The sequence below is a fragment of the Panthera leo genome, chromosome B4 (genome assembly GCF_018350215.1).
Source record: "Panthera leo isolate Ple1 chromosome B4, P.leo_Ple1_pat1.1, whole genome shotgun sequence".
NCBI lineage: Eukaryota > Metazoa > Chordata > Mammalia > Carnivora > Felidae > Panthera > Panthera leo.
Window position 1 is genome coordinate 77,871,762 of NC_056685.1, and position 24,049 is coordinate 77,895,810.

The following is a 24,049-nucleotide window of genomic DNA, read 5'->3' on the forward strand; positions in this document are numbered from 1 at the left end:
CTTGATTACTATAGCTTTGTAGTGAGCTTTGAAACAGGGAAGTGTGAGTCCTCAACTTTGTTCTTATTTTTCGAAATTGTTTTGGCTATTTTGGTTCCCTTGCATTTCTATATGAATTGAATATGAATTTTCAACTTGTTAATTTCGGCCCAAAAAAGCAGTTGAAATTTTGATTGGCGTTGCATTGAATTTGTAGATTAGTTTGGGGAGGATTGCCATCTTAACAACATTATGTCTTCTAATTCCTGAACACAAGGTGTCTTTCCACTGGTTTAGGTCTTTTTAAAAAATTTCTTTGAATGATGTTTTGTAGTTTTCAGTGTACAAATCTTATACTTCTTTTATTAAACTTATTCCTAGGTATTTTGTTCTTTTGGATGCTCTTGTAAATGGAGTTGTTTTCTTAATTTCTGGATTGTCTATTGCTAGTGTATAGAAATACAACTTACTTTTATGTATTTATCTTGTATCTTGAATCCATGCTGAACTTGTTTATGAACTCTAATAGTTTTGTGTTTTGTTCTTGTTTTTAGTTTTGTGTCTGTGTATTCCTTAGAGTTAACTGTATACAAGACCATTTCATCTGAAAACAGAAATTGTTTTACTTGCTTACTTGCCTTGCCTAGAACATCCAGTACAATATGGAATAGAAGTGGTGAGAGGGACATCCTTCTCCTGTTCCTGCTCTTTGGGAGGAAGCTTTCAGTCTTATCATTAAATGTGATGTTAGCTGTGGTTTTTTCATAGATGCTCTTTATCAGGTTAAGGAAGTTCCCTTCTATTTCTAGTTTATTGGGTGTTTTTATTATGAAAGAGCATTGGGGGGGCACCTGGGTGACTCAGTCAGTTAAACATCTGACTTCAACTCCAGTCGTGGTCTCATGGTTTGTGGGTCCAAGCCCTGCGTCAAGCTCTGTGCTGACAGCTCAGAGCCTGGAGCCTGCTTCGGATTCTGTGTCTCCCTCTCTCTTAGCTCCTCCCCTTCTTGCACTCTGTCTCTCTTTCTTTCTCTCTCTCAAAAATAAAGTAAACATTAAAAAAAATGAAAGAGTGTTGGATTTTGTCGAATGCTTTTTGTGCATCTGTTGAGATGATCATGCGGTTATTGTCCTTTATTTTATTAACGTGTTGCATTACATTGATTTTTCACACGTTAAACTGTCTTTGTATTTCTGGGATAAATCCCACTTGATCATGGTGTATAATCCTTTTTTTAATGTTTATTTATTTATTTTGAGAGAGAATGTATGAGCACAAGTCAGGGAGGGGCAGAGAGAGAATCCCAAGCAGGCTCTGCACTGTCAGCTCAGAGTCCGACACGGGGCTCAGTCTCACAAACCATGAGATCATGACCTGAGCTGAGATTGAGTCAGATACTGAACCGACTGAGCCATCCAGGCACCCCCTGTAATCCTGTTTATATGCGGCAGAATTCAGTTTGCTGGTATTTTGTTGAGGCTTTTGTATCTATATTCACAAGGGATATTAGTCTTGAGTTTTATTTTTTTTTCTTATGGTATCTTTGTCTAATTTTGTATCAAGGCAATACTGGCCTTACAGAATGAGTTGGGAAGTGTGTCATCTTCTGTTTTTTTGGAAGAGTTTGTGAAGGATTGGTATTAATTCTTTAAACATTTGGTGGAATTCATCAGTGAAGCCATCTGGTCCTGGGCTTTTCTTTGTGGGGGATCATTTTTTTAATGCAAGGTGCAGAAGAGTATTTATAGTACAATCCCATCCGAGAGAGAGAGAGTCTTTTTAAGGCTGTATCTGTGTGCTTGTATTTACACAGAAAAGTTCTGAAAAGACATACAAAAAAAGATATATAAGTAGCAAAGCTTATCTTTGGGTAATGAGATAGAACTTAAGTCTTGTGCCTTGTATGTAATTACAAGCATGGACTGCTCTATGTTTTTTAAAAAGCCTACTTAACATGGCCAACATTTGACCATCTGCCCTTTCATCCGCTAGTGAGGTGCTGGTGCTGTGTACTTGCCCCCGGCCTTGTCTCCTTAGGAACTCAGTCTGGTGGGGCCCCTGTACCTCCAGCTTCACAATCTGCTGCACCCCTTCTCTGTTTATCCTCCAGCAACCCCGAATTACTTGTCAGTCCCTCCAAAACAGCCCGCGGTTGTGTGCTACTATGCCTCCATACATACTATGCTGTTCCCTTTCCCTGCCAACCTTTCGCCCTTTATCTGCCAGCCCTTCCCCTGTTATCCTTTAAAACCCCTTCCAGGAGCTCCTGGGTGGCTCAGTCAGTTAAGCATCTGACTCTGGCTGTCAGCTCAGGTCATTCCAGTTCGGGAGATCGAGCCCCACATCGGGCTCAGTGCTGAGCATGGAGCCTGCTTGGGATTCTGCCTCTCCCTTTTTCTCTGCCCCTCCCCCGCTTGCACTCTCTGTCTCAAATTAAGTAAATGAACTTAAAAAAACAAAAACAAAAACTTTCCAAATACTAGTTACCTTCCTTTGTGAACACCTTCCAGCTCACTCTCCTCCCTTTCATTCCCTACCCGAAGGGAGAGAAAACTCTCCCTCCTGCTGCCTCTCATACATTACACGTATGTTTGTTATTGAACTTTGTGTTTACCCTGCATCATAATTACTAGCTCACATGTATGTCTTCTCTAAAAGTACAACTTTATACAGTTTCACACAAAATAGATGCTCAAAAGTATTTTGATTGAATTGAATTCGTGAGATGAGAAAAGCATTCTGGGTCGGACAAGCAACGTGAACAGAGGCCAACATTGCGAGTTATTGTAACGTGTACTCATTTGGCCAGACAGGAAGATTCGTGGTGGAAAATATGGTTGAATGAATTTGATAAGGGTGATAATAGAGGCTCTTCAAAGGCAGATGGAATTGGGGCACCCGGGTGGCTCAGTCAGTTAACGTCCTACTTTGGCTCAAGTGGTAATCTCACAGTTCGTGAGTCCGAGCCCCACGTCGGGCTCTGTGCTGACAGCTCAGAACCTGGAGGCTGCTTCAGATTCTGTGTCTCCCTTTCTTTCTGCCCCTCCCCTGCTCGTGCTGTCTCTGTCTCCCAAAAAATGAATAAACGTTAAAAAATAAAAACAAAAAAGGCAGATAGAGCAGACTTGGTAGGTATATATTGGTGGAATGAAGAACTCTTCTCACTTAACTTCAAGTCTTTGCTTACATCTTTTTTCTCAGTAGGCGTACCCTGACCATGTCCTTTAAAATTGTCACCTCTGTGTTCCCTCGTCTCCTGACCCCAGCACTCCCCTTCCTTCATCTTCCTCCTTCTTCCATAGCAGTTGCACTTGTATGTAATTTACTTGTTCATTGTGTTTATTTGTAGTCTGTCTTCCCCATTGGAATATAAGCTCCCCACACCATGGTAGCCTTGTTCCCTGCTGTTTCCCAAGCCCCTAGATCATTGCCTGGAACATAGTAGGGACTTAGGAAATATTTGTTGAGTAAATAAATCCTATATTAATGAACTTCAGCACCTTGTCCAGAGCTGGCCGAGATACAGCCCCAGTACAGTTCAAATGGCTTATTTCTGAAAGAAGGAAAGAAGTTTACAGAAATGTATGAAACTGCTAAGACAGTGCCCACTGTGTATTATGTATATAATCTGGGGCAGGGCAGGGGAGGGAGGTGAAGGTAAGAGAGACGTGGAGCTTTAAGGTTTCTTGCCTTAGAAACCAAATTGGGAAGTCAAAAGTATAAGTATATTTGAGTTTATTTATTTCTTGCCTAGAAAAAATGTTGTTCCATGTGGTGGTTAATTCCCATGCTTTAATAATTTCTCTTTTTCTTTCTCCACAGACCTTTGTAGTATTAAACAGAGGGAAAACTCTCTTCAGATTCAGTGCCACGCCTGCCTTGTACATTTTAAGTCCTTTTAACCTGATAAGAAGAATAGCTATTAAAATTTTGATACATTCATATCCTTTTCACAAATGTGGAGTGCGGAAGTTGCATGCTCACTGCTACACGTTTCTGAACTTTGACAGTCGAATTGTATATTAAGTATTTTATCAATAGTGTACTTGACTATCCCACCAGTCAGAAGTGTGAGTGAACTTCTTCCGGATCCTGAGCTGAGCTTCAGCAAATTCTTTTTTCCTAGGATGATATCATGGGAGTCTGGAATTTCGTTGGTATTGTGAAGAGAGACAAATTAAGATGATAACCTGTAACTTTTTAAAGCGCTCAGGCTTCAGTAATTTTATCCTGAGCATATGATTCAGTTCTTTAACGTAAGTCCGATATTAGAATTTTTTGGAAGGCTGCTTCGTTGAGCGCAAATAGTTGAATGAATGCTTTAGAGATCTGCCTTGTATATTTCTGATTTCTTGAGCAGTGGGTATGGAAAGTGTCTGAGATAGTCTCAGATTAAATGGCCTCCTCGGTACAGAGGTTTGGATCTAGATTGTAAGACTGATATGTATCTTTCTGGTATTTTTACTGCCCTTAAATAGAAAATGCCAATTTACTCATGTGGCCTGCCTTTTTTTTTATCTTATTAATATAGGAGAGCATATGACAGATAAAAAAATATGTGATGGGTTTAGCTACTTTGCATAACTTTAAAATTTTATGGTTGGTGTTGAATCTGTCAGTGCTTAGTCCTGTGCTCCCAAGGATAGTGTATCCTCCAGGTAAGATGAGGAAGCAGCAGTTGCAACTTGGGCAAATTGGTTTGCTAATAAGCTTTTGCCACATTTTATTAACTCTAAGAATTTAGTAGCTTGATTCTGAAATCAGTGGTTTGCAAGTAACATAGTTCTGAAATCTAAAGGTTTATAAGGAATAAATAATTCACAATGGACTTCTTCCCTTTTTGCTGGTTCAGAAGACAATGTCTTCTGTTATGATTCCCGGAAGAAAAACCCAGCGGTAAGAAGTATTTTTTTGTTTTTGAAACTCCATTAGTAGAATGAAGATGGTGAATGCCATTAGCAAGAGAGAGTGAGTTAGCAATAAATGAGATATGACTTCTCTGCTGGGTAAAGTGACAGTTTGAGTTTGAATAACTCCCATGCTGACCTAAAGGAGTTTATTTTTTTCTCAGTAGACAAGAACAGAAAGGGCTGAGAAAAATCTTGGGTGGACTGAAAAGACATCAAAGTGGTTTGTTATCCATAAGCATTCCTGGGCGCTTTCAAAATGATCAGATGAATTTACCCCATTATCTAATTTTTAGGGGTACAGCGGTACAGATGTCCTTGAAATCCTTCCCCAACAGGCCATAACTGGTTTCCCAAAGTGTGCAAATGCCACACATAGTGGCTGTAGCATTGCCCTCCAAGGACAACTCAGCCCTTTGGAGAACTAGGGAGAAAAGTGAACTGTTATGTTCTAAACCCGAGCTAACGTAACATTGTATATATTGACTATACTTCAATTAAAATTAAAAGTAAACCATTAATTGCATGTAGATTTTCAAGTAAGTAGTTACATAAGGTAAATTAATAAATGAGTACTGAATAATACAGGTTCGATTCAATTTACTTTGTCACCTGATGACTTTGGCATCCAGTAGACTGGTAGCTTTCAGGTTACTGTGTATAAAGGTATTTGGAGGCTTATTCCATAGCTGAGGCTAAAGTGGCAAGAGGGGGGAATGTTTTATCCAAAAGGGGTAGAGCAGTGACAGGCTTTTTGAAAGTGGCCTTCCTGCTGTGTCCACCCACAGTTCTCTGGTCAGGTGTAGATACATATGGTGGCATTCTCCTTTCAGGTTACCGATTTAATTCTCATGATACCCAGTGTGAAACGTGTTTGCTTTCTGAGGAAGAAAACAGGCCAGATTTTGTACATTCTCCCTTGACTCTTTTCTACAGTATTTAGCATGATCATTATGTGCACTATTTTGACCAACTGTGTATTCATGACTTTTAGTAACCCTCCTGAATGGTCGAAGAATGTGGAGTAAGTAGCTCATTTATTAATTTGTCTGCCTGCTTGTTTCAAGGATTTCTACTCACCGAATCTTGCTTTGCACAGTTTAAACGTCAAGGGAAAAAAATTGTTGTTGCTGTTTTTTTTTTTTTCTCCCCCCACTCTTTACTTCACAGAGAGGGGGGAGGCTTCATGTGGAATTTAGGAACTACCCTTAGAGGCAAACTCTAGAAAGAGAAAGAAGAGAAAGTGTGCTCTGGAAGTTACTGCCCTTCACCTCCACCCCCTGCTGTGCTGGCCAGAGCCTTTGACCTGCTCCCCCAGTGCCATCTTGTGCCCTCAGTTAGTCCCTCGTGGCACTGCCTTCTTCTCCAACATGAGGTCTCCTTTTTTTTTTTTTTTTTTTGACTTGTCTAAAGTTAAAAATAGCTCTGGGGCCTCCTCACCTGGTTCAAAATTATCACCTACTAGATGGTACCCACAACATTCCAAAATTCTTGGTTTTGTGTTTCAGTAAGTTTCCTTCAAAGCACCCCTTCCCCTTCCTGCCATTCTTTCTGCTGCACTGGCTGTGCCCGTTCTGTTTTGTCTCTGTCAGTCGAAGCTGCATTTCAGGCACCGTAGTTACCTTAAAAGATTCATTCAAAGTTTCTGTCTGTTCAGAACTTACCTCGAGCTATCCGTTTCTTTGACAGGTACACATTCACAGGGATTTATACATTTGAATCACTAGTGAAAATCATTGCAAGAGGTTTCTGCATAGATGGCTTTACCTTTTTACGGGATCCGTGGAACTGGTTAGATTTCAGCGTCATCATGATGGCGTAAGTTGTCTGCTTACTTTATTGACTGACATTAAGGGTGTGATTATGTCTATGTGGTTGTATGCGTGGTTGTGTTGGTTAAGGGCACGTTTGTGGCCAGCTACAAGCAGAGTTAATGGGTAACCATGCAAGGCCACACAGGCTTATGCCTGAGATTCTTGTGAGGGCTGGGCAGTCTAGGCAGTGACAGCATGTCTATATGGAAGAAGGTAAGCCAAGGCTTTACAGCTAGGAAAGGAAGTAGGAAGTGATTTTTCCATTGACGTGCTCTCGTATTTTCTTCCCCCTTATAACACTGACCAAGGTTTGCACGCTGATCACTATGGGACTTTAGTGAAGACTTGAAATGTTTTTGGTGTAAACCTTAATTAAGCTGAAAATCCATGTCCTGGGTATGTTATATCGCATGTAATTTCGTGAGGCTGACCCAGATGTTGGAGACTTCAGAGCACATTTTAGAGTTAAAACATGAGCCAAGGTATCCAAACTGGTCACTTCCTAAGGAAGTACTGACCAGAACTTCAAACTATTGCGAGATAATAGTATAATTCCCCATTAGTATGCTAGCTGCTCTTGGTAACTTGTTCATTGTTGTTTTAACAGTGAACACGTATCTCTTTGGGAAACTTAGCTGATGATAGAAGAGTTATAACAGACTTTATTATTTTTATCTTCAGGTTGGGAAAGCACTCTCTGGTAGAGTAGGGTATAATAACGGTGTTGTATAGGCTGTGTGTGTGTATGCAAATGTGTGAAAGGTTGAGTGTGTTTGTATATATACGGCCTGAGCATCAGAAAGATGTATTTCACCTGGAAAATGTGAATGAATGAATGAATGGTATGCATTGAATATTTGAAACTGGAACTTTGACTTTCTGTTATTTTAAGGCAACTTCTAGCTTTCCAACATTATGAGTACACCTTGGTGTTCATTTAAAATTTAAGTGTCTTTTGCTAGGCACAGAGCTGGTGACAAAACGGGCACTTAACACACTCTTTGCTTTGATCCCATGATCCTGAGCCCTGCTTTTGTATGTCACAGGCTATAACTTCATCTGTAGGCATGACTGCAAAGATAATGCGTACAACTCTTGGATAAGTCATATATATAGACAGGCACTTTTGCCGTTGTCATCGAGGGAATTATTTGAATGTAAATTTGTTTTTATGGGGATTCTGCTGCAGAAATTTGTCTCCTCTTTCTAAGAAATTGTTCTCAAAGCTTGGGGACATAAGCCTTTGATACCTCCTGGCCTTCCTTTTTGCTAAACATAATGAGTGGACTGAGAGTAGTCATTCTGATTGGGATCTACACAGCCCGATGCTGATTAAGAGAGTAAGCCCCCCGGAACCTCCCGGTTGTATCGGTTCTTTCAAATATTCTTTTGAATTCTCCTTGCCAATTGGAAAAAAAAATGTGTTCTTTAAGTGTTTATATTTTGAAATTTTCTTTTTCAACAACAACAAAAAATGAAATCATAGCTTGTGTGTAAGACCCTTTCTTCCCCCCCATTGTCAAACCCTCGCCCAGTGGTACCATTACAAGTTAACTTTGGTTTGATTCTGCAGGTATATAACAGAGTTTGTAAACCTAGGCAATGTTTCAGCTCTACGCACTTTCAGGGTACTGAGGGCTTTGAAAACTATTTCGGTAATCCCAGGTAAGATGGCCCGGGGTTGGTGTTAGGTGTGGGGTTAGGGCCCTGACGTGACGTATTGTACTTTTTGTTTTGTTGTGGTTTTGTTTTTTTCCTTTGGTGTTTTGTGTTCGTGTCTGTGTTTGTCACTTGTGTCTGTGTGTGACCTCCCTTACTACAGATATGTGACAGAGTTTGTGGACCTGGGCAATGTCTCAGCGCTGAGAACATTCAGGGTTCTGCGAGCTTTGAAAACTATCTCTGTAATTCCAGGTGAGAAAATTTACACACAAGACTGACTGCCTCATCTCCTCTTTCCCCTCCATTCATTTGTCCACCACATTCTAAAGCTGGCGTCAGCACAATTGGTATGGCCTTGCACTCCGCATGTTTCTCCTGGGAGACGTTCTCTGGGATGGCCCTTTGGTCGTAAGGCAGTTTCAGTGATGACGCTTTGCCAGGCATGCAGCCCCCATTCCATGCTTTGAAAAAGCACGTGCTTCGACATCATTTGGATCTTACAATATGTGAAAAAATTGTCACAGAGCTAGCTGTCTCTTTGAACATAAATCATGTGCTTCCTGGCCTCATGGAATTACAGTAATTTAACATTCACTGTCATCCCATTGCTTGTGATTTCTAGGCTTCCTGTCGCATGGTTTGCTGATGGGATGTTCTTCAATGAACTATACTTTTACTGTTACTGTGTTAATGGAATTATTTAACCCCAGAAGAGACTTACCCGTTGACTAGTCCAGTATTATAGCCACATTAAAGAGCCTTGGAGTTAGGGAACTGAACTTTAATAATCACGGTCTATCACATTCTGTCGCTGTCTGTTTCACTGGAGTAAGAACCAGTGAATATATATATATATTCAGAGACCATTTTCAAGCACAGATCCCCATGAATGCTTGTGCAGATGCTGTTAAAAACAATCCAAGGTAAGATAAGATACATACATCTGAATGTATGGGCAAACAAAAAGGACAGAAACTTGAGAAGAAAAAAAGGAATCAGTGGGTGGTTGAGAGGTAGTTAATCGACAGTCTTTTTATAATTTTTGCCTTTTTCTTTTTGGTGCTGTTTGCGCTGGCCCAGTGGTTCTTAACCTTTGGAAGGGTTTGGATCCTTTTGAGAATCAGGGGAAAGTTTGCAGGCCCCTCTGAAACCCATCTGTGGACCCCAAGCTAAGGTCCTTAATTTAATCTAAATCCTTACTACCGAGTAGCACTTAACTGTTTTTTCTAAAGACTGGTTTTGACTGGAAGGAAAGATATTTTAGTTAGTCTTGCAAGCCTGAGATATACTGGCAGTAACACGGCAGAAATCAAGACTGTATGGTTGCTGGTTGGACTTTGGTTGTGTCCAGGGGTTTTCAGGGAAGATTCCCAAGAGACCAAGCTTTTTAGTACAGCTTTGTAGGAACAGGGACGTGAAGAACAGAGGCGCCCCGTTCCTGGTGTCCTGTGGCTCTTCTTGTGGCTGACTCAGAAATATTCCTCTTTTCCCCTTTTCAACTTTATCTAAATATCAGACACAGAGAGAGGGAAGCACAAAGGTAGAATCCTGGAGAAGGCTGACTTGGAATGTGGCTTTCTGAGAACCTCAAGGAAGGTAAACCTCAGTTTCCCCATTTACAAACTTGGGCCATGAAGTGGGCCAGTAAATTCGGGCCCTACTAAAAATGAATACCTTTGTATTTAGCAATGGGAGCTTTCTCCTTATCAACTAGAGGCTGGGTGTCCATTAGAGTATATTCTTCGTGGCAAAAAACTACAACCCCGACTTAATCAAGGTTCGGTTCCTAGCCTGCGACAGAAAGCGCAGTTCATTCTGTGGGCAGCCTCATGAAGCTCATTGATGGTGGTTTAACCCTTAGGCAGGCCTTGTCTTATTTTTTAAGGCATCTGGAGCACCACATCTTTACTTTCATTTTTCCTTTGCTCTCTTTCGTCTCTGGCCTCTTTTAAATATGATCCCATGTTTTCTGCTCACTTCCCCCAACGTACTCTGCAAGGCATCTGTCTCTTTATGTTCTTGTGATCTCAAAACTTCTCTTCCAGAATTAAATTGGAAAGCTGCATTCTGTTCACTAACTAGGGCAGCAGATGCTATCTCTGGTCTAGCTCTTAGCTTCTGTCTCTGCTGTATGGGTAGCTTCTGACCACAGCATTTCTGCAAGATAACTCTTGACTGGTCTCACATTATTTATCCTCACTATTAATCAGTCTATCTATAAAATATATTTATAAGCACATTTCTATAGTGTTTATAAGTACTGGTAGGGCTCCATAAATGATTTTGTGTAACAATTATTATTTAAAGAAGAAACCTAAACTCAAAGAAAGGGCTTGTGTCAGCGTTTAGACCTCAGCTTGATGATTTGAAATAGATTCCCAATTCCTGTTTCTAGAAGCACCCCCACTCGAGCTGGCTTTGTGAAGTTAACTGGGATGGAGAAGAACTTTAAGGGATAATAAAGCCAGTAATAGGTCTCTGTCAGTGAGTGGTATAACTGATCCTTGAATTAAAGTGTGACTTTTTATCCCCAATCCTTTCGTTCCCTATACTACTTATCGCGGGCTATTGTCCTGTTCCTACCTGCCTGTTACCCAGGTCTCCTTTCAAGGTGGGAATACCATTGTATGAGTTAGTAGACCTGACACCATTTCTTGACTGGAAATCTCAGTCATTTTTTACTCTATTGTAGAGCCAGGCCTCAGTTCCCTCTTTGTGAAAGCCATCGTCCTGCACACCAAGTCTTCTCCGGGATCACTTCAGTGGGACTGCTGATATTTTTGCCTTTTCCTGTTCCCAGTTTGACTGTAGGCTTTTGCTGAAGCTGCCAGAAACAGCAGCAAGAGCAACCACAGAACTGACGTGGGGTCTGCAAGATCCCCCAAAGCCCCTGGCTCCCTTCATGAGAGTCTTCCTGGAGAACTCACCCACTCACCTGGGCTGCCACTGCCTTCCCCCTTAGCACCTTTGGTGGATATTCTGACTGCGTCAGAGCAGCCAGGACTCCCAGGAGATGGGACAGTGCACTGCCTCAGTTAGCTCCAGCCTTTTGGATACGAGGTGCTTTGATTTAGAGCCTTTTCGTGGCTTAGAAAACACGAAACCCACATTCTCACCCTTTTTATTTGCTGACTCAAGATCTAGACAGGCATCACACATGGTTTGCCTTTTGCTTCAGAGAGCTTGGCTTCAAGAACAGGGCTTGCAAACTGCATGCTGGAACGGTCAGTTACAGGAAGAGACCCTTCCTTTCTACATTTCCTTTGGTCTGGAATTTGCCACATTCAACTTGACATTGAAGTATACTATGTGGAAATTTATGTCTTAAAACTTTGTCTTTGCTGTATATTCATTTGGGGCCCAGGCAGAAAAATGAGCTTCTGAGTGACTTTGTCAGAAGTTTCATCTTCTCCATTCTTTGACCGTGTGCCACAGGACTGACCTGCCCAAAGACAGGGTGGACATCTCAAAGCAGGCGTCTGAGGTTTTTCCTACAGAGTAGCATTTAATGGTGTAAATAGAATGGGTTGGGATGGCCTTATTTACCAGTTGCTTCTCATTTCTAGCATCATTTCAGTGACTCCTGAAAAGCACTACGTCTCTATTTGCCCACACTGGTTTAATATCATTTTGCTTTCTTTAGAGTTGTAATTTCTTGATTACTTTTCTCTTTGATTTTTCATTCCTGTGCTTTCATTTCTGTTACTTTCTCTCCTTAACTGTGGTATCAGAGAAGAAGTAGGAAAAATGATGGGCCCTTTTTCCTCCCACCCCAGTATTCACAAAGAAACCATTTTCTTTAAATGTATGCATTATGAATATGGCAATTTCTGCTGCACAGTGAAGGGGGAAAGTGTTTTCAGACTATATTTAGCCTCATTGTTTCCTTTACAGTATTCGAGTTATTAATCCAGTTGCTTTTATGTTTCTCCTTTTCCCACATTGCTTCTCAGAATAAATAGCCAAAGTTTAACATAGTGGCCCTAAGTGGGGAAACACTGAAGTCTCATAGGATCCCACCGATCCACCTTTGGGAGCTAGTGTAAGTTTTGTTGAGACCTTGTGGTATAAATCTGGTGTTGAGTAAATAAATCTACTGCCTCTAAATCTCTCCCAATTTATTCCTGATCTACAGAACCTTCAATAATATCATTGTAAGGCTTGGACCTGTGGCAAGAAAACTGACCTGGCACAGATTTACCCTAGGACTTGTCTGGACCAAGCCAGACTTCAGGAATTGGGGAAACTTACTTCCCTGTGGAGTGAGAACTCCTCGTTACCGCTCTAGAGACCCGTGCCGGTGTGAATTTTGTAGAATTAGCTCGCGTTGCTTCAAACCAGATAGATTTTTCAACCTGAGCCACAAACCAGGAAATAGAAATTTACTTTATTTACAATCTGGCATCACCATGGTGGAAGATTTTGATCCCAGCATGCATGGCTGATTTCTCTGGACTTGGCACATAAGCAGGCTTTGTTCACTTGTTCAGGAGATGGCTGGATGTCATGAAAGGTGACAGGAGGTTCAGCGGTGCCTTTGGACATAGAGGCTTCATCTTCTCCTCAAAATTCTTTAAATGGCCCAAATTCCTCTCTGATAGCTGACATTTCTGTACATTGGGTCCAGCTGTCTTTTCCTGATTTACAGTAAATGTATTAACTACTTCTGCTCAAACACATCCCAGTGCTAGTTAATGTTAGCCTTTTCCAAGAGTTCTCGCTGTCCAATTTGCCCCCACGTGGCTTCTGTTGTGCACTCTGTTGTGTGGGAGTTGTTTGAAGGAGCATTCTGCTCTGTTTTGGATAATCAGTTTTCAGTCGGTATCTTGCTTGTTCTGGTATGTGGTGTTGTGAGCCAGTAGAAGCAGCAAAGCAACTTCTCCTCACAGCCAGCACAGTGGCATTTTCCATTCTTACGTGCATCAGGTTAGAAATTCCACCAGCAGCTTCTTACTTCAGTGACCTGCATTGGTGATAGCAGGATGCACTTTTGCCTGACTGCATTTACTAGAGCATATCAGTCACTGCTGGCAAGACTGTAGAGCTTGAGTTCAAGAAATGCATTCTGCGAAAGACTATCAGGTACATGAAAAGATGCTCAATATCACTAATCATAGGGAAATGCAAGTTAGAACCATAATGAGATATCACCTCACACAGATTAGAATGGCCATCGTCAAAGAGACAAGAGTTAACAAACACTGGGCATGGATATGGAAAAAAGGGAACCCTTGCACATTGTTGGGATTAGTAAAGTGGTGCAGCCACTATGGGAAACGGTATGAAGTATCCTCAAAACTTAAAAATAGAACTACCATATGATCCAGCATTTCCATTTCTGGGAATACATCCAAAAGAAACGAAAACACTAACTCAAAAAAGATATCTGCACCCCATGCTCATAGCAGCATTATTTACAATAGCCAAGACATGGAAACAGCCAAAGTGTCCATGGATGGATCAATAGATAATGTTGTGAGATACACACACACACACACACGCACACACACACGCATACACACACGCATACATATATACATACACACACACACAATGGAATATTATTCAGGTATAAAAAATGAGGAAACCGTACCATTTGTGACAACATGGATGGACCTTGAAGTATTATGCTCAGTAAGATAAGTTGGACAGAGAAATGTATGATCTCACTTATGTGTGGAATCTAAAAACAAACTCATAGAAAAAGAGATCAGATTTGTGGGTACCAGAGGCAGAGTGTGGGAGGAGGAGGAATTGGAGGAAGGTGGCCAAAAGGTACAGACTTCCAGTTATAAGAGAAAGGTAAGTACTAGGGATGGAATGTGTAACATGATGAGTATAGCTAACACTGCTGTGTGATATATAGGAAAGTTGTTAACAGAGTAACTGCTAAGAGTTCTCACCACAAGGAAAAATTTTTTTCCTTTTTCTCTCTCCCCCCCCCCTTTTTATTGTACCTATATGAGAAGATGGATGTGAGCTGAACCTACTATGGTAATCATTTCACATCATGATGTACGCCTTAAATTCCTACAGTGATATATGTCAATTATTTCTCAATAAAATTGGAAAAAGAAAAAGAAATGCATTGACAGCATCCTCTCCCTAACTTGGCACTGATTTCTGCAAATATGGTCATTCATAGTCATCAACCCTAATGGAAGGAAGAAGAGTCTTGGCTGAGGCCAGATGATCCAGTGACCATTTACATTTAATATTGCTGTGTAATTGTGTGTCTGCCTCGGGATGCTAACATCACACTAAATCACCTTTCTTCCTGTGGGACCTGGATGAGAATCTTGGAGAGTAAACTTTTTAGATGGCCATCGGTAGTGTTATTTAGGGATTATCGTTGCTTAATTAAGATTTGTTTCTCTGATCCCCTGAATACCTGAATGCCATTTCCAACTTGAGTTTCTACTTGAAACTTCTTGAAAGCTGAAAGAACTCTTACCAAGGAGTTGATCTAAACCTCAGACTTCAAAACAAAACACTTGAATTTTTTTTTTTTTTTTTTTTTTTTTTTTTTTGCTTTCTTGACTCATGTTTACAGACTTCTTCAGCAATGACATCTGGTTTATGGAGAAAAGATTTGAAACCAGCTGAGTGAGAGCATGTAGGTCTATTCCCAGGAAAGTGATGAGTTCCACGTACGGTTGGTGTATTAGTTGAACATCTTTGGTTGCAAGTGAAAGGATATATGAGGACTTCAGGGAACCTAAGGGTTGGAATGCTTTTGGGCTTCTGGAAGCCCGTGAAATCAGAATGCAGTCAGAAAGTTCCAGATACCAGGAAGTACTTTGTCTTAATGTCTTTTTCTCTCCGTGTGCCCATTTCCTTTTTCTATCTCTTAGCTTACTAACTGCCTTTACTTCTCGGGCATACCCTAACATAATGACAGAATAAGGCTACCACTTAGTTCCCAAATTTATGTTATCATTCCTTCTACTCGAAAAGGCTACTGGACTGTCTCTTGTCCCATTCTAAATTCCAGGAGGAGCGGTGCCTGGGTGGCTCAGTCGGTTAAGCATCCAACTTTGGCTCAGGTCATAATCTCACAGTTCGTGAGTTCGAGCCCCGGATCAGGCTCTCTGCTGTCAGCTCTGAGCCTGCTTGGGATACTCTGTCTCTGTCTCTCTCTCTCTCTGCCCTTCCCCACCCCCTCAAAAATAAACTTAAAACTGATTGAAATTAAAAATAAATGAATGAGTAAATAGAGAAATCAATCAATCCTGGAGGAAACGATTGGGATTTAGATCAGATGTCCACCCTGACGTCTATAAACTACTAACAGAAGGTCACTTCCTACATACAAGGTTGCTGAGAGCCCAGGTTTAGAAACAGGGGATTGTTTGAGCCTCGTGGCCTGGAATTTCCTATTATACAGGCCTGGAACTGTGCAGAGAGTCCCAGCCCAGGAAGATCAGATTAGACTCATGCTAAATTGTATGGTTTTTAAATTTTTATTTTATTTTATTTTATTCATTCATTCACTCATTCATTCATTCACTCATTCATCAAGAGTTCCCAGCCCAGGAAAATCAAATTAGACTCATGCTAAAATTTTATGGGTTTTTAAATTTTATTTAATTTTATGTATGTATTTACATCACAAATGCATTGGTTTGACTATTTTTGTAGTATTTACTTATGTCACTAATATGAATGACAGCTTACAGCTCTTTTCTCAATTCATTTAAAATGGAAATAGAAATGACTTTGAACAATCATCCCATGTTCACATAAGTGTTTGTCTGAACCATTCAGGGGAGATATTCTGAATGATCTTAAGCTCTTCTTAAAGAAGTCCAGGAAGAGAAACTACAACCATTCTTCAGGGACTTATTCAACTGTTTTTTTTTTTTTTTAAATCATGCTTTGACTTTGAAAACAGAGCTTTATAATTTTAGGAAGCTAGAATTGAATTATTGACCCAGTATAGACCCACCTCAACCGAGCCAAATGCAGTGAAGGACTTTTCTATTCCTCAGCAACTTATGAAAATAAGACCCATAATACTGCAGCAACTTTTACATCTTGATGGTTGCCTTCTATTTTATACCACCAGTATCTTCTTACTTGCCTATGTGGCTATGATACAGTTTCTTAGGGCCTTCAAATAAAAGGTTGAAATTTCAGCTACTTAGTCTGAAAGAATAGATATCTCTCCCCTATTCTGAAAGACTTTTCAAGAAGATTTTTCAGTTTTTCCTCCACTGCCCACTGCCACATACTGTGTATGGAAAAATGAGACTGAGGTGGAACCTTGAATTTGCTCTGATGTACAGTGGGTTATAACTAGTGGCTGAGCCAGGACAAGAATTCCTGCTTTCTGATTCCCTATCTGGTGCTCTTTTTGCACAGCCTTATGAGGAGAAAACAATCAGGTTAGAAATGTCCTGTGTCCTGTGCCTTGAAAGCAGACAAGCTTTTCCTAATCCTTTCGGTGGCCACAGTCTTCATGGAAGGTCTGTTCCGTAAGAAAGCACAGGCCTTTGCACACTTTTGTATCTCTGCAATCTTAATTTGTAGCTCTTTTTTCTTTAATATCTCTTAGAATCCTTTCAGGTTATCTGTGTGAGAGGAAAGAAAACTTATTCATTTGCTCTTTCAATGAAAATATATTAACTGAGGGGGGCCTGGATGGCTCAGTCAGTTAAGTGTCCAACTTCGGCTCAGGTTATGATCTCATGGTTAGTGAGCTCGAGCCTTGCGTCAGGCTCTCTGCTGTCAGTGCAGAGCGCACTTTGGATCCTTGGTCTCCCTCTCTGCCCCTCCTCCACTTGCGCGCTCTCTCTCTCTCTCTCTCTCTCTCAAAAATAAGTGAACTTAAAAAATATGTGTATATATTATATATTTTATATATATATGAAGTGTATGCTTCATGCCAGGTCCTGTGCTTTGCACAGCATGCATAACTATTACTGGACTTGTATAGAAAATTCTATCAAATCCAACTTTAAAAATTCCAGGTGGTTACTTGCAAAATACAGCAGAAAAACCCAATCATGTTCATCCCCCCCCCCCCCCCATTCAATCACCATACGAGGTTAGCCACGTAGTGTCATTATCCCAATCATATCTCTTTGAGGAGGGCACCGCGTGTGTAACAGCGATAGCTTGCCAGTGTCAAGTGCCAGGCCCTGTACTTGGTATTTTACATTCATTTTCCTATTTAAACCTCACAACAGCCCAGTGAAGCGTTTTGGTAATACCTTTTTATAGATGAGTAAACTGAGGTTCAGACAAAAATAGTTAACATTTGAGTCTTTGCCGTGTGCCAGGTGCTATGTTAAGTACTTAAATGAATTATGCTCAATCCTCACAACAGCCCTAGAGGTTCAGCTATAATTATTCCCATTTTAAAGATGAAAAACCTAAGATTCCAAAAGGTTAGGTATATTACTCAGGTCACACAAGTAGTGGTATAACTTAGTCAAAAATAGTAATTATATACCTCGCTTCCCACTCCACAGCCAAGATTAGGATTTCTCTTGAATTTCAGTCTGGTATTCCTGCCTTCGGAAGTGGATCAGGAGTATGATCCCTCTCGAGGCCTATGTGTCAAGGCACTGGGTTTGCCTCCCATCTGTCCTGGTACACTGGCATCCCTGGAGTGCTCAGTATATTTTTGGCTATGTCCTATGGATGGCCCGATGCCTAGACGTGCCCGGGAGAGCCTCACACAGAATCCGTTTTGACCCAAACATCATGAACCCACAACTATGTTCTCCTGTGTCTCCTATCATTAATAACTCCATGTACAGTTAAGAAAGCTACCTGCAGGTTTAAATTTGAACCAGTGGCTTGCAGTTAAACCTCAAATTCAAGTGGGTTATATGTTTTTTATTTTGTTTTCAATCTAGGATAGAAAAAAAGGTCAGTTGTAGAGAACAGGGCATATGTGTGATACAGAGAAGGTATATTCGTAAATGGAAAGACGAACCATAAATACTGGGTTGATAATAACCTTTTCAATATATTGGCATTACCAGAGCTCTTGGGAAAATATTTATCGTACTTTCTTACTACTTGGCTTTTAAACTTTCCAGTAGTTCTCTGTCCAACCAGGAACCCTCCTCAATCCCTGTTTTTCCCATTTGTTTATTCAGCAAATATTTACTCAGTACCTGCCATGAGCTAGGCAGTCTAGATACAGCTGTGAATGAAACAGACATAAATAATTAATTATAACCGTGATAAATGCTACAGAGCAAAGTATGAGGTATTATTAAATTATTAATAATAATGGAGGAGGGAGAAGAATTGTAAAGTCCGGGAAGGCTTTCTGGAGGAATTGATATTTAAGCTGAGCCCAAAGGATGAATAGGAGTTAGGCAGGACAGGGGAATGGAAAGGATGAATAAGAGTTAGGCGGGTAGGACAGGGGAATGGAAAGGATGAATAGGAGTTAGGCGGGTAGGACAGGGGAATGGAAGGAAGCATTCCAGGCATAGGGAACAGCCTGTAGGAAGACTATGAGGCAAGTAAGAGCCGGATTCATTCAAGGAGGTAAGCAGCAGTCAGACCCAGGAAAGTATAGGAAGAAAAGAGTCGCATGTTGGAGAAGGAACTTTCTTTTTCTTTTTAGAAATTAATTGACTCAAGAATTGATACTTCTGGAATGACTGATTGTTGACCCATTGTTATTCCCCTGGCATAAGAGATAAAGTGGCCATGGTTCAAGGGTGGTGCTGTGGGGAGGAGTAGAAGCCAGTAGCCGAGAGGGAGGCTGGGGGAGGTGGGGAGGGGTATGGGGTGACTCTGATTCTGAGGCTTCTGTCTCCACAGGCCTGAAGACCATTGTGGGTGCCCTAATCCAGTCAGTGAAGAAGCTGTCAGACGTGATGATTCTGACAGTGTTCTGCCTGAGTGTTTTTGCCTTGATTGGACTGCAGCTTTTCATGGGAAATCTGCGAAACAAGTGTGTTGTGTGGCCCATAAACTTCAATGAGAGCTATCTGGAAAATGGCACCAGAGGCTTTGATTGGGAAGAGTATATCAATAATAAAAGTAGGTGGCCCTTTTCCTGCAAGAAGTGAAAGACCAGTCTTTCTGTAGTTTATGTGGTTCAAAGCCATCACTGGGCTTTAAAAGTAGTTGGGCTGGAAAGGAATCCAGTGCTACTGAAGCAACCTGAGGAAGTTACTCCCTTTCCTCGGGGTAGGACTGTGTTCAGAAACGCACTCTGGTTTTGTTTTGTTTTGTTTTTTTCCTCTCCTTTTAAAACTGAAAATGAAACTATAGCTTTTTTGCAGGCACCCCTAAACTTTTGCTTTGAAAATCAGGCTCATGAGTTTGATAAAAATACCATTTGCTCTAGTTCAGTAAAACGTCAGATATTTAAACATTTAGTTCAGAATATGCATAGTAAGCTCTCTTAATATTACTAAGACTGTCATAGTTGGTCTGGTGTGGAGAGTCAGGTAATCTATAAGTAACCATTTGAGCCTATTATAGTTAAGGAGTTTTAATAATTTCATTTCAGGAACCAAAGCCCTTGGGTCTTACACTAAGGAACATTTGGTGTGATGGTATTTCTATAAAATGGGGAGTGGGGCACCTGGGTGGCTCAGTCGGTTGAGTGTCTCACTTTGGCTCAGGTCGTGATCTTGTGGTTCATGAGTTTGAGCCCCACATTGGGCTCTCTGCTGTCAGTACAGAGCCTCCTTCAGATCCTTTGTCTCCCTCTCTCTCTGCCCCTCCCCGGCTCACTCATTCTCTCCCTTTCTCTCTCTCTCTCTCTCTCTCTCTCTCTCTCAAAAATAAATAAACATGAAAAAATTTCTTTAGTAAAATAAAATGGGGAAAAGTTAACAATACCACTATTAGTCACTCCTGAGAAATAAAGGCAGTTAAGTAGCTGTAAGAAAATGTTGCAAAGGGAATTTCAGGAACACATACAGGAAAGGGAAACATGCCTGCTAATTTAATATAGGACATGGTAATGTGATCAGTGAGGATTTCATTTGTCTTGGGTACAGAAGAAGGATGGAAGGCCAAAGTTGTACAAAGGAATAAAGAACTCAGAAGACTCACTTCTAGACCCCTTAATTTCAAGTCCCAGAAACTAGCGTGAGGATTGGAGATATGAGGGGAAGCCAAGTGTCTGTGAAAAGAACATTGTGTTAGGACTCCTAGTAGCATTTTTCATTTTTAAGTATATATATGAAAATGATTAATGGGAAAGAATTTTTATCAGGTTTTCCTCTGTCAGAAAAGATTTATATGAGCTAAAATCAATAACTGTTTCTGCTGGGGCTAATTAGGAACAGTGAAACTTTATTCTCTCATTCACTTGTATCTGCCTTATTCATTTCCTGCCTCTTCAAACTTTTCTAGCAAATTTTTACACGGTTCCTGGCATGCTGGAACCTTTACTCTGTGGGAACAGTTCTGATGCTGGGTAAGTAGCTCACCTCATTTTGTTCTTGTCCCTTGAAATAATGTGTCAGATGAAAATGGGCAATATTTTCACTTTTCTTTGTGCTCATATAGTAGATCCTAACTAGGTCTGACGTATTGGTTGACTCAGATTTTCTTTCTGTTTCGTATTTGTCCATCCAAAATTGGCATTTCACTAGGAGATGAATGTGCCTATAGTCTCAAGCCAAAATAAGAAATGTAAAAGGCTGGGAAGGATAGAGTCTGCAACACCAGATATGTTGCCTGTCTCTTGTAGATTTCCCCTCATTGTCTTATACCACAATTAAGTACATCTATAGAAGGGACACTGTCTTGGTGACAGATTAGTACCAAGGATGACCTAAAACATGCTAGGCCTGACAGTGTGGGGAGGGAAAAGAGTAGCAACATAGTCTTTTTTTTTGCCATTTTTAAAAAATGGTGGGAAAGTACACAGAACATAAAATTTACCCTCATAACCATTTTTACGCGTACAGTTCAGTGGCATTAAGTACCCGTTAACTACTAACTCCCCATTTCCCCTTCCCCTCCCATTCCACTTTCTCTCTCTATTATTTCGACCACTCTGAGTCTCTCATGTCAGAGGAATCATGCAGCAGTTGTCTTTTTGTGACTGGCTTTTTTCGCTTGGCAGGATGTCCTCAAGGTTTACCCATGTTATTGCATGTGTCAGAATTTCTTTCCTTTTTCATGTTGAGTGATATTCCATTGTCTTTAAAAACCACATTTCGTTTATCCATTCGTCCGTCGGCGGACACTCAGGTTGCTCCCATATTTTAGTTATTGTGAGTAATGCTACTGTGAACACAAGTTGCCACCAACATAATGCAAATCTTGATTCTGCTACTTTCAGCTCTAAGACTTTTGGCAAGCCATTTCACTTAGGTGAGCCTCAATTTCTTCACCCATAACACGGAATCAATAAGTCCTGTGCTCGCTTCCTTCAAGGGCTATTGCAATGATGCAATTAGATGACATACATGAAAGTCCTTTGGAAACAGAAAGTCACATAAATGTGAGGGTGTCACATCATTATCCAGGGTGTATTGGCCCTCTAGGAATTGGTGTTTTAAGATGACCGTAACAACTAGATGTCCATTTAATTTCTGTATCTAAGTCAATACCAGAAGTTCCATTGAAATACATATCAGGTGAGTCTAAAAGCAGGAGAACTGGTAAAAACGAGGTCACCGAGATTCCCAGTGTGACATAGGTTGTCTTGGTGAGTATTAAGAGAACAGAGGTGATGAAGAGGAACTTCTAGCTAGCCATTTGTCATTTGGGATCATAGCCAAGAGGAATTTGCTTGAATTGCACATTGGTATGAATCTGGGACAGTGGTTCTCAAATTTTGGTGTGCATACGAATTACCTGGCATGCCTCTTTAAAATGCAGATCCGGGAGGGTGCCTGGGTGGCTCAGTCAGTTGAGCATCGACTTTGGCTCAGGTCATGATCTCATGGTTTGTGAGTTTGAGCCCCGCATCGGGCTCTGTGTGGCCCAGTGCAAAGCCCGCTTCAGATCCTCGGATCCTGTGTCCCCCTCTCTCTGCCCCTTCTCGACTTGCACTGTCTCAAAAATAAACAAACATTTTTTTTTAATGCAGATTCGTGGCTCCCATATCCAGAGCTTTTATACCTAGGTCTGGGTAGGACATAGGAATCAGCATTTTCAAGAGGCAAGCCTGGCGATTCTGATCCTAGGCTGTCCCCAAGACATCGTTTTTTGAAATGTTGACGTTTTCTTTTTTTAACACCTATATTTTGGCCTGACTTTCTAGATGGTTATTTGTTATCTCCATAGTCCTAGAGATGACTTATAGTTGATGACTGGGTAGAATGATGTTGAAAAGCCCTGAAATTCCTTTTCTTTTCTCAGACAATGCCCAGAGGGGTACCAGTGTATGAAAGCAGGAAGGAACCCCAACTACGGTTACACAAGCTTTGACACGTTCAGCTGGGCCTTCTTGGCATTATTTCGCCTTATGACCCAGGACTACTGGGAAAATTTGTATCAGCTGGTAAGTAGTACTACCTCTCTTTTGAGTGCTTTTTCTCTTTGGTGACAGAATTTGTATGAGGGTATGGGGTTGGGGACATTCTGTGCAAGAGACCTTCAGGGAAGGCATTGTACAGGATCTTAGGATATTATTTCTCGGAGTCAGCTGACTTACAAAATTAAGTGAATTCTCCCAGCTCTTGCCCCTGTTTCTTTAGTGCCCAGTCATGTAAAGCTTGTAGAGGCTCACAGCCTTGACAGCCTTTTGCCTGGCCTGGGAATCAGCTATCTCGGTTTACTTCCTGTTGTTTCACCAGACCATCTGCAGTGTTTCTCTGCTCAGATTTTTGGCTTAGGGTGTCTTTTTGAGGCATATCAATTAAACATACTCTACAAAGCACCATGCTAGACATTAGAAAGATGAGATTTCTATCCACAAAGACCTTGGATTCTAAACATAACATTTTTGAGATTTGTAACATATGTGGACATATGTTATACAGACAGGTTGTGACAGATTAAAAAAAAAGGTCTGCCATTCTGTTGGGCTATATTGGTGACTAGGCAAGTCATTTAACTTTGCTGGTGGTGATGGAGGAGTAAGTCTAGGTGATTGCTAAGGGTCTTCCAGCTTGGAAATTCCATGATAATTCATTGTTTTCTATTTGACTCTGGTGTTTGGTGACGCCAGTTCAAGAATAAGAAATATGTCTCCTTCAGGCATGAAGGAATGTCTCGAAGGGAAGCTTCTTTTTTTTTTTTTTTTAATGTTTATTTATTTTTGAGAGTGAGAGAGCCAGAGTGCAAGCAGGGGAGGGACAGAGAGAGAGGGAGACACAGAATCTGAAGCAGCTTCAGGCTGTGAGCCATCAACACAGAGCCCCACGCGGGACTCAAACCTGTGAACCATGAGATCACGACCTGAGCCAAAGTCGGACACTTAACTGACTGAGCCACCCAGGCACCCCTTAAAGGGAATCTTCCAACTCAGATCCTGTAGGACAGCCTAGAGTTCTCTCAGGTTCAAATCTTTCTTGTGAAATATTTGTGGTTGATGCTAAGTTTCATTTACTATTTGTAGTTGAAAAGAATAACAATGGGGGCGTCTGGGTGGCTCAGTCAGTTAAGCGTCAGACTTCAGCTCAGGTCATGATCTCACCGGTGAGAGTTCGAGCCCCACGTCGGGCTCTATGCTGACACCTCAGAGACTGGAGCCTACTTCGAATTCTGTGTCTCCCTCTCTCTGCCCCTCCCCCCGCCTCT

General features: G+C 41.1%; 1 protein-coding gene across 2 annotated transcripts in view; it reads left to right on the forward strand.

The window, feature by feature from the left end:
* Positions 1 to 24,049, forward strand: part of SCN8A (sodium voltage-gated channel alpha subunit 8) — a 119,195-nt gene that overhangs the window by 21,699 nt on the left and 73,447 nt on the right. Inside the window, exons 2-8 of one of the 2 annotated variants that reach the window (XM_042946586.1) lie at positions 3,802 to 3,920; positions 5,821 to 5,910; positions 6,576 to 6,704; positions 8,274 to 8,365; positions 19,154 to 19,375; positions 20,705 to 20,768; positions 22,667 to 22,808. In XM_042946586.1, the coding sequence (XP_042802520.1) occupies positions 3,802 to 3,920; positions 5,821 to 5,910; positions 6,576 to 6,704; positions 8,274 to 8,365; positions 19,154 to 19,375; positions 20,705 to 20,768; positions 22,667 to 22,808 (858 nt within the window). Of the gene's footprint in view, positions 1 to 3,801; positions 3,921 to 5,820; positions 5,911 to 6,575; positions 6,705 to 8,273; positions 8,366 to 8,522; positions 8,615 to 19,153; positions 19,376 to 20,704; positions 20,769 to 22,666; positions 22,809 to 24,049 lie in introns of both variants that reach the window. The other variant, XM_042946587.1, reaches the window with a different exon arrangement.